Here is an 11,336-nt window from a genome sequence, read left to right on the forward strand (position 1 = left end):
CCAGAGTTCACCTGGGTGGCAAGGTATGTGGCTGCCCCTGTTGCATTCCGCACGGGGCTGAAACCTGCCCAGGGCATCCCATGATATGCTCTAGCCACCACCTGCTGGCCCAGCCCCGGCCGGCATGCATGGCTTCTGGCAGGGTTGCTCCTGGTGCAGGCAGCTGAGTGGGTGGAAGGCAACTGGGAGCTGGAGCCAGAGCCCTGTGCAGTGGTGCAGGAGCTGCCCAGCTGAAGCTTCCTCCTAGCCTGGAGCAGTGGGGCAGAGAGCAGGAGGAGGCGGCACTGCTGGAGGTGAGGGGAGCCAACAGTCAGGGTTTACAAAGTGGGCAGTATTCAATTCGGATTCAGCCCGATCTGGGGGACAGTGATTCGATTTGCTGATTCGGATCACTGTCCCAATTCGATTCGGCTGAATCTGAAAGTTCGATTCTGATTTGGAGAATCAGTGATTTGGCCATAGACACAGATTTATGTTTTTTCTACATACCTTGAGGTTCCAGGCACAGCTCATGAATGCTGAGATGCTGGGGCAGATGGAGCATCCCACAGAAGTGCGGGGGGGTTGTTTCCCGCACGCTAGGTGGATCCCCCCGCCTCCAGAGTTCAGCGATTGGCTGCGGGGGGACCCCGGGTGCCCCCCCAGAACCACGAGGCACCAGTCACCGAGCTGGGGTGGGGCAGAGGGTCTACCACATGCTCTATGGCAGACCCTGAAGTGGACCAGAAGTACTTCCGGTCCACTGCTGAGTGTGAGGAGGACGCCACGGTGCACCCGTGGGACGCTCCATCTGCCCCAGCATCTCAGTGCTCACAAGCCACGTCTGGTACCTTGAGGTAAGTAGAAAAAAACATATAAAGCTGCGTCTATGGCCGAATCACTGAATCTCCCCGAATTGATTTGGAGACTTTCAATTCAATTCGGAAAGATTAATGGGTCTCCTGATTAGATCTAGATTCAGAGATTTGACTGCTGAATAGGGCCAAATTTCCTCCAAATTGAATCAGTGACCAAAAGCTTTGCACAGCCCCACTAGGCAGCACTTGGATGGCTGCAGCCACACCAGGAACAGACCTGCCAGTAAGCTAGCTGTAACTGGTTGGGGCTGGGTAGGTGGGTGCGGGTTGCAGCGTGGCACAGGCTGCCCCAGGCAGGGCTTGGCCCCCTGAGAAGCGCTGTGGGGGCAGCCGCTGGTTGGATCCACCCAATTTGTGGGTGGCCCCCATGGGCTGGATCCAATCAGTTGGCGGGCCAGATCTGGCCTGCAGGCCGTATTTTGCCCACCCCTAGTTTAACAGACATGGCACCAAAAATGGAGACGCACACACATGAAATAGCAGAAGTCCCTTAGGATATCCATTTAGAAACTCTACATACCTGGTTTTAGGCAGATTCCCCAGGAGCCATCCCGAGTATAACTATCAGATGTGGCGCACCATTCACCACCTGTATGTGTTTCGTCCCGAATACAATCATGATACCAGGTCTTATTAACTTGAAAGGGGAATTCGCAGGGCTTTCCATAGGAGTTGCCATCCTTGGTAAAGATCTCTGTAAGAGAAACAACCAAACAGAGTATTTAGTTTGTTGAAAAGAAAGATCAAATAAAAGTTGTTATTTATACAGCAGTATTCTAAAGTTAACTCAATCTATCAAAACAACAGATTAGAGGAAAAAATTCTGTAGCTTGTTTTTCTTGCACTGGAATATACCAACACAGAGGTGTACTCCAAATGATAGCCTGTCCCCATCTGTCTCGGGGAAACCTAGATAGGTTGCATCAAATATTATAGCATAAGTCATAATGCGTGAACCAATAATATCTAAAAGAGGAAAACTCTTTTCCCCATATAGGACTGACCAAGCTTATTTATCCTCTCAGGCAAAACTGTTTAGGGGAAAGAAAACCAGGTAGACAAATCTTTCATAAGACTTTTCAGGCAAGTCTGCCTAGAAGAGGAAAATTCTTTCTGCAAATCAGATCAATCCAAGCTTATTAACTTGGAAAGGTTGGAACTGTCGATGTCTACACCAAACAGTCCAGCAGGCTGAGATATAGTATTCCCATAAGCTGGACTGGACTAATAGGTTATTACATCCAAAACTTAGAAACTGTTTAGGAGCTAAAATGATTTATATGGATATTGACCCAGACCTGGTATCAGGCTTCCCTAACTGAAATGGTTATGGGTTTGGGACAATAATTAAATATATAACTGTTATTGTAATCTGGAATATTAGAACTCCATTTGCTCCAGGTCACACTGAGACAGTAACATAAGAGTTAAGGAAGTTACAAGTTCCCTTGCTGCCACAGAGGAGATATATTTGTAAAGTACAGGAAAGATGACAGTTGAAAATTACGCTGTTTTTTATTCTGGTCATGCAAGTGGACAAGAGAAGCACAGAGCTGGAGGTGCTATAACAGAGGACAAGAAAACCATTACATCAATGACAATCTAGATAGTTTTCAGCTGTTCAAAGTAAGATTCAGCTGCCTGCAACATACACAATTGTTACCCAATACTATAAACTAAAAGCAGCAGTAGCAGAGGAACCTAGTTTCCCCACGCCCAGAAGCATGCCATAAACATGAAGTTACAAAGTCACGCTTACTTTTGCTCTCTCTCTCTGACCCAATGATTCTTGATCTTTTTCTGCACAGTGTTAGATCTTCAAAAGGAGGGGATGCCATGGTAGAGCAACCTAGAGCCTGGGACTTTGGGCACTCTACTGGGGGTGGGACAGTGGGGAAGGTGCAGATTTGAATCTGCCAAGGTGGAGGAAGTCCAGTGTTTAAAGTACTGGGTGAATGTTGTAATCATCAGGCAATGGTGTAAAGGGGGGGGAACCTCCCACTACCTCTTCCTCTTGGTGTTTTAAATCATAAGAAAGTGATCCCTGCCCCATTTTTGAAAGAAGAGGTCTAGGAGAAGACTCAGAAGAAGATTCAAGGTAGATGGAGATGCCTGAGCTGTGGAATGGAATTTCTTACTGGCCACTTCCATCTGCCTTCTTAGTGCACTGACTTCAGACAGCTCCGTGTGCAGGTTGTCTTGGATCTTACCCCATCCTGAGCTGGCATTTCCCATCCCCTGCAGCAGCAAACCTCTGCTCGCTATACTCCCTCTTAGGCAGCACCGGGGGGCTCCTGCCCTGCTCATCCATCATCATCATGCTACTGTTACAGCGAATCTAACAGATTTCCTTCAAGCCAGGCAGTTGTTGAGCTGTTTGGAAGGAGGCACTGATTTTTATATTTCCCCACATCTTAGCTTCCCACAGCAGAAAGACTACTCATATCCGCACTAAAGAAATAGCTATTATGCCAAACTCTTCAGATATTACTCAAGCCCAACCCGTCAATTGCAATAGGAGTTTGCAATCCTATAGACTGACTGGATGACGACTACAGAAAATGACAGTTACTGAAAGAGAGACTGTGCTTAGAACTATGTAGTTAATGAAAGAGGAAAGCAAGACCCCTTATTTCAGTCCTGTGCAAACTACGTAGATCTTGAGCCCAAGTACAGAGGAATAAGAAAATACTGAATACTCTCACTCCTCTGTGGAGCCAGTAAATAGGAAACAGACAGAGGGTATGATGAGCAGGGATCTTGATTTTCTCTGATAAAAATAGCAAATTCTCTGATAAAAATCAATTATTGACCAGCCATATTGGCTGATACCAATCCAATAGCTGATATACACCCCGACAGCTTGGAGAGCAGCATCTGGCTGATAAGTCTGCTGGGGAGAAGGGGTGTGGGGGAGGGAATGGAACTGGGACAGGGGCTGCATAGCTGGGGTGGGGTGGAGCACGGTGTGGGATAGGAACTATGAGCAGCTCGTCCAGGAGGCACGGGGGGGGGGGGGAGGGGGGCTCCCACCACTGTGCACACCCTGGGGAGACATGGGGAGCATGTGCCCCCGGATCTGTGAACGGGGTGAGGGCGGGCTGCTCACTGCATGCTCGTGGCTGGGGGCTGTGCCAGTCTCTTCCTGGCAGGAGGCCTGGGCTGCGGCTGTGTTAAGGGTGGACAGGGGTGTGTGTGTGGAGGGGTTTTATGGGCAGGTGTGGAGTTTGAGGGGGTTGTGAAGGAGTATATGATGGTATGGGTGTGTATGGGGTTGGAGGGTGGGTGTGGGTACAGAAGTATGTGGGGTTTGTGGGTGGGGATATGAAGGGTGTGTGTGTGTGTGTGTGTGTGTGTGTGTGTGATTTGCTGTGCTGGTACCCCACTTCCAGTGGCTCAGCAGCAGCAGACCCTTGGGGTGTTCATGCTCGCATCAGGCAGAGGCCCTGGCAGCGTGTGGCTTGGCTGAGTCCCAGGCCTTATACATGCTGGTATGGAGCTGGCATGCACCTCTGCACCACACCGAGCTGGCTCCATGCCAGCATGTGCAGTTCACAACACTGCAGGCAGAACCCACGCACCACCAGGCTGGGCAGGCTCCGTGCCTCCACATGGGGCTTGCAGCGCTCCAGCAGGAAGCCATACATGGAGGCAAGCAGAAGCCCACCCAGCCCAATGGTGCACAACTCTGTGCCTCCATGTATGGCTTCCCGCCCAGCCTGATGGCGTGTAGCTCCCAGTCCATGCACCATGGGGACAAGCCAGCCCTCCACATGGGGCTTCCTACAGAAACCTCCCCACTCCCTCAGCACCCGCCTACACCTCCCACCCTGCCAGCTTTTCCCACAACCCTGCCAGCCCTGGCAGTCACCAGCTCCCACCCCACAGAGCACCCCCCCGCCATTGCCCTCCATACCCAACCTGCAGTCCCTTACCCCCAGCCCCACCACAGGGCGCCACCAGCTCACCCCAGCCCCCTGCAAGCCCCACTTACCTCAAAGGCTCCAGGAGCAAAAGTGAGCCTGAGCCAAGCCCTGACTGACAGCCTCAGGCCCCACCCCTTCCCCCTTGGGACAGGGCTTAGGGTTTGCTGCCCTTTTTGCAAGAAGCTTGCAGACAGTTCTCTGCAAAAGTAGAAAATCTGAAGGTACCTTTTGTTAAAATTAAAAACCTGCTTTTTCTCTCTGTTAAAAGGGGAAATCTACATCTTTTCTGTTTTTCCGTGGGAAACAGAAAACTCATATCCCTGGTGATGAGCCAGCACTGAAAGAAAACTGTCTCTCCCCATCTTCCCCTGTAGTACTCCTGAAGTGTTGTAGCTGCTTGCCACCCTTCATACAAGGCTTGAGATAAAGTCACAGTATAAACCTATATTTATTTTTCTACCAAAAAATGAGTGGATTATTGCAAAAACATTACTAATTTTTAATATTTAAAACAATGCTGTTGTTGGGTAAAGTGGGGAATGCTGGGAAAAGTGGATAGACATTTTTGCTAGGAAAAGTGCCTATTTCTCTCTACATTTTCAGAATCTGTCCAAGTAGCAGCAGTTATTGTGGTTCACAATAATCTGTAGATAAATATTATAAACACTGCAAGTAATCAATCGTGGCATCAGAAAAGTAAGCTGTAGCTTATGAAAGCTCATGACTGACTGAATTAGTCTATAACATGCTACTCTTCTGTACCTGAATTATACCAGTCAGATCATACTGATCATACTACTAATCAGTACCAAGAAAATAGCCTGAAATCCTGCTCTCACAGAAGTTAATGGCAAAATGCTCATGGCTTTAACCAGGGGCAGAACCAGGCCTATAAAGTATAATCCTTGTGGAAGGTGTCTAACATTTCATATATCAAAGAATGGTGTTTCAAACTAGCCTCTCTTGACAGTGCTCTTCTGTGGTAAATAGATAAATGCCATCCTTTTTAAAACTGTGCATTGACTCAACGAAATTATTATTTTTTTGTCACAGAGCATTTTATTCCTTCAGTCAGACTTAATAGATACCAAAGCTATGGCAAAAAAACAACAACAAACAAACAAAAAAACAAAGCACTTACACTTCTTCCAAACTAAAACCACAGACTTACCCCGATAAGGCTGTTGGCAGATATCATCAGAAGAGTTGTTTCTTCTCCAGCAGTCTGATGAATTTATACTTGCAGTTACAAGAATTTCATTCTTCAAAGTCAGCTTGTACCGGGATGCACCAACTACAGAAGCATCAGCACATCGCCACCATAGCATAAGCTGGGAGTTACAATCAACCATTTTCAAAGGAAATTGAAGATTGGCTAGATTTAGTCCAAGGCACTGTTTGGATCCCAAATTGAAAAGGCGATTTCGGGAGACCCATTTCCATAAGGTCTCATGTGTCTCTTTGCAGTCTCCTGTCACTATCCGTGAGTTTTTAACTTGTAGGCACTTGTTGGTTCTCTCATGGCGAATAGTAAATGCACTGCTACCTGTAGAAACATATACATAGGAAGTTTGTGTTTAAAACTGAAGACCAGTCCTGAGAAAGTCTACCATAAAGGATTAGGTTTACAGGACACTTGCAATGGTTGCTTCCTGGATCAGGGACTTTTGTCTGTAAAGAAGGGCCTGTCTGTAAATACACTAGCACCCTGCAAATGACCCAAAAGTATCAGTTCTAATAACCCTTATCTGCTAGCCAACAACTGTCTCATACTATGAGTCTTGTATGTGCACAGCCCAATGTGCTGCACTCCTGAACTGGGGTCTCCGGGTGTTACTATTCTATTACTTAATACGAGAATGGACAATCTGTTTTTAAAAAAATGGTTTTAAATACGTCTCCAGCCTTCTACAAAACATATGAAATAATAGTAGCAGGGCTTGGCATATTCACTCAATTATTACTCAGCTTGAGACAGGACAATAAAGTTTTCAGTAGGATTTGTGTGTCTAGGTCCCACTTTTGGGTGTCACTTGGCCCTATTTTTAGTGCAATCTAATTTGTGCACTGAAACCAATATAGTTACACTAACACAACTCAATATTTGGTTGCTGCCTGCAGTATAATAGGACACTAATGATTAGACAGAATTTATGCTACATTGAAAAAACCTTATAGCAGAATAGGCATGTCCATACATCCTAACAATCCATACCATAATCCAGGGGTAGGCAACATTTTTTGGCTGGAGTGCTGAAAAAAACCACAATGTCTACCTTGTAAGGTGCCAGAGTGCCAGCATGCCACAAAAACAAAACTGGGATGGAGGGGGTACATGGCAGGATGCCCTGCATATTTAATACTATGAATAAAATTAATGTTGCTTTTTTATTTATTTATTTTCTTACAGTAAATTGAGAGCTGGTGTCAGGTGGGGAGCAGGGAGTGGGGGCTGCCCAGGGCTCCACTACTCAGGCCACAGCGGGGGGGCCCAGCAGCACCAGAGGTGGGGCCCAGTTGGCCTGTGCAGCTCCACAGGGATGGGGCACAGCCACTGCCCACAAAGTGAGCACACTGCCTGGCTGGGGCATGATGCCGGGCTCAGGGGGCTCCTGCTTGGTCTCTGTGTGTGCCAGGTACAGTGGGAGTGGGAGCTGCAGCCACAGGCTGTTCCCCAGGCTCTGGGAACAGCCGCTGCAGGCAGTACATAGGGGCAAGCCAGCCAGGAGCCTGCAGCACAGTGGCTCTGTGCAGTGCCTGCTCCAGCTCTGGCCCCTTGAGGGGAGCTGCAGGTGGGCAAGGCTGGGACCCAGGCAGGCTGAGGCAGCCGTGGTGGCTGTTCCCAGGCTCCAGGGGGCTCCCTCGGCCAGGCCCCTGCACCCAAGTCGGCTCTGCCCTGCCTGCACCATGCCCAGCATGCAGGGAGGCCAATCCTGGAGAGAGAAGCCTCCCAAGCCCAGCGTCCTGCCCCAGCCAGGCAGCATCCCCACGTGCACAAGGTGGGTATGGCCCATCCCTGCTGAGCTGCACAGGCTGCCCAGACCCCACCACGGGTGCTGCTGGGCACCTCTGCCTGCCCACCCACCACAGCTCGAGCCTCCAGAGCCCCAGGGCAGCCCCCACTTCCTGCCCAGCCCCCACCTTCCTAAGGGCCTGACCGGGCTGGCTTGCCCATGGCACCTCCTCCCATGCTGCCCAGACCCTGTCCCGACTGCCCAGCCCCAGCACTTGGCACCTCAGTGCTGCCCCAGGTGGAACAGGACATCTGCCTGCCTGGGCAGGTCCCTCCAGGTGCCAGTTGGGCTGGAGGGTACAGCAGGACCAAGGGGTGGGGGCAGTAGAGAACAAACAGCCTCCCTCCCTGCATTCTTCTGGCTTCGCCCCAGTGCCTGCCATGGCACTGAGACTTGGGGCTACACAGGAGATCCTGGAGCAGCAACTTAAAAAAAAAAAAAAAAAAAACCCCCAATTTCTTTGCGTGCCAGGAAAAATGTCTCCGCATGCCACTAATGGCACGACCCCTGCCATAATCTATACCAATAACGCTGGTCAATAGGCAAAAGTTTAAAAAACAATAGGCACATGAATCTGTGACAGGCAAACATTTTTACCTCAAAACCCAGTTGCATTTGGGGCTTATCGTGCCACATGCAGAGGTATTTTGCCAAATCAGATTCATTCCTGTGGTGTTTAGTCTTTATTTGCAGCTAGTGTGAAACTGTGTTCAGTTTTGTCATTCTTAAGCCTATATCTTGCATAGGATTTGATAGAAATGTACTTTTGTGATTTCATAGATTCTAGGGGACCTCAGTGGGCCATCTAGGCCAACTCCCTGCCCCGGCAGGCAAGAAAAGGGTCACCAAACCTGGGATCATGTGATCCCAGCCAGGTGCCTGTCCAGTCTCCTCTTGAAGACCCCCAAGGATGGGGAGAGCACCACCTCTGTTGGAAGCCCATTCCAGATCCTGGCAACCCTGACCATGAAGAACTTTTTTCTAATGTCCAGTCTAAACCTACTCTCCAGTAGCTTATGGCCATTGTTCCTTGTTGTTCCAGGGGCTGCCCTGGTAAACAGATTGCTGCCTACTTCACGTTGCTCTCCCCTTATGAATTTGTAAGCCACCACAAGGTCCCCCCTCAGCCTTCTCTTGTCAGGCTGAAAAGCTTAAGGTCTCTTAGCCTTTCCTCGTAGGGCCTTCCCTGCAGGCCTCCAATCAGACGAGTAGCTCTTCTTTGGACCCTCTCCAGGTTGTCCGCATCCTGCTTGAACTGTGGCGTCCAGAACTGGACACAGTACTCCAGCTGCAGCCTGACCTGTGCCATGTAGAGAGGGAGAATCACCTCCCTAGACCTGTATGTGAAGCACCTACGGAAGCACAAGGTGCGATTGGCTCTGCCAACTACTTCATCACACTGACGACTCATGTTCATCCTGGAGTCAACACTGTCTCTAATATCTCCTTCTGCCTCAGTGGTGCTGATAAGGTCACCCCCCAGCCTATAAGCATGATGGCAGCTCTTTCTCCCTAGATGCAGCACCTTGCACTTGTCCTTATTGAACTGCATCCCGCTGCTCTCTGCCCACTTCCCCAACCTGTCTAGGTCAGCCTAGATATGGTCCCTCCTCTCCAGGGTGTTAGTTTCATCCCATATTTTAGTGTCATCCACGAATTTGGACAGGGTCCCACCCCTTCATCCAGATCACTGATGAAGATGTTGAACAGCACAGGCCCCAGAACTGAGCCCTGAGGGACTCCACTGCACACATCTTTCTAGGTTGACACTGACCCATCCACCACCACTCTCCAAGTGTGACCCTGTTACAGTTCATGTTATAACTGTAAAATAATCCAATAAAAGTATTTTAGTGCACACCCAAGAGACATCCAGCTGGTATGCATCTTGGGCCAGGCAGGGTGGCCATGAGTGTTCCTTTGGGTGGGGTAGCTGTGGAGCTGGGCTACTGGCACTAGTGCCCACGCTTGCAGGGACAGGGCAGCTGAGAGACCATGCTTGGTGGGAGGAGCGGGGGGCAGGGGGTGCCGCAGGCATTTCCTTCTTCTTCCTCCCACCTGTACCTGGACCAGGCTTGCTTGGCTACTGCCAACATGAGCCGCAGCCACCATCCTCCAGCTCAGGCAGGACAGAGCCAGGAGCCCCTCCCCCTCTTCCTGCTGCCTGCAGCATGGCTGGGCCAGTTTTGCTCTGCTTCAGGCTGCAGCTGCACAGCACAGGTCCTCCATACCACGCTGTGCTGTACCCCAGCTCAGCCAGTGGTGCAGGGCAGCATGTGGTGCCCCAGCTGCCTGTCTTCCCACATGAGGTACACTGCACACACCTCATGGTGGAGGCTATACCCACTGTGTCCCCCCAGACCACCCTCCTGTGAGTCCATCCAGGGCCAGGCAGGGTGGAGGGCAGCTGGGCTTGTGGGGGGGGACAGGGGACTGTGGTTCAGAAGTGAGGAGCACCAGCAGGGCTGGAGGGAGGGCTCTGCAGGTAGACAGTGACAGCCTGGGGGTTGGGGGATTATGGCTTGTGAGGGGAAACAGCATGGGCAAGGACAGGGCAGTGGCATATCAGGCTGCTCAGAAACACAAAGCATCTGGGAAGGGGTGGGGGCAGGAGAACAGACCATCACAGCTGGACTCACTTCCTGGTGAGCAAAGGGGACAGGGGGAAGTCTGATTTTCCATGATAAAAAACACCAAAAATCAAATGCCAAAATATATACGTATTTAGAATTAATTTTGTTATAATGACTGAGGCACCGGTAGGCTTCCAAATTGCTTTAACAATCAGTTTTATTGATATATTTACCACTTTAGACTGATACCTATACATATGTGGCATTTTATTTTAATTGCTGGAAAATGTGGATTTTGGGGTTTTTAAAAATCAGAGAATTTTGAATTTTTAAAACAGAGAAAACCAGGAGCCCTGCTACAGTAGAAGAGTACTGGCCAAGCAAATTTTTCAGTGCATTCAGTAAAATTTACTGAATGTGAAGAGTACCAATCACCAGCCTTTTGCAAAAAAACCTCACTTGCTTTTATCATATCCTCTCACCCAATGCCTTACGTTACCATTTATCCTTTCACTTCCCCATAAAAGTTTATGTATTTCTGCAAAGCCGTTTTAACTTTCTAGATCCCCTTTCCTTTCATTCTCCAAACTCTTCCCTTTCACTTTTAATTCCCCCAACCAAGTCATTTCTCCCCTCATGAATTTTCCCTCTGTTCCCTTTTCACTTCTTTCTGCAAATCTCTCCGATTTAGAATGCTCGAAAAATGTTCTTTTCTTTTTTTTTAAAGGGAAAAATGTGCTTTCAGTGAAAATAAATTTTTTTGCAAATTTTCTTTTGAAATTCTGCTTGCCAATGAAAAACAAGAAGAGTCTGGATTTCAGTATTTTATTTACTGCTGTTTTTAATTTTTTTTTTAATTTTGCCACTGAAAAAAAAGGAGAGCATAAGTGGAAAAAATTCCAGAGGGATGGAAGGAGAGAAGTGGTGGGGAACAAAGAAAAAAAAAAAAAAAAGAGACAAATCTGG

The 11,336-nt window shown here is 48.9% G+C and overlaps 1 protein-coding gene across 1 annotated transcript in view; it reads right to left on the reverse strand.

Annotated features, from left to right (window-relative positions):
• LY75 (lymphocyte antigen 75) overlaps nt 1-11,336 on the reverse strand; it is a 118,980-nt gene that overhangs the window by 101,635 nt on the left and 6,009 nt on the right. The window contains exons 2-3 of the mRNA XM_019522837.1: nt 5,955-6,329; nt 1,378-1,551 (exon numbers count right to left, since the gene is read on the reverse strand). Coding sequence (XP_019378382.1) covers nt 1,378-1,551; nt 5,955-6,329 — 549 coding nt within the window. The remainder of the gene's footprint in view (nt 1-1,377; nt 1,552-5,954; nt 6,330-11,336) is intronic.

The sequence above is a fragment of the Gavialis gangeticus genome, unplaced genomic scaffold (assembly GCF_001723915.1).
Source record: "Gavialis gangeticus isolate Ggan-Ray unplaced genomic scaffold, GavGan_comp1, whole genome shotgun sequence".
In the NCBI taxonomy this organism is placed as follows: Eukaryota; Metazoa; Chordata; order Crocodylia; family Gavialidae; genus Gavialis; species Gavialis gangeticus.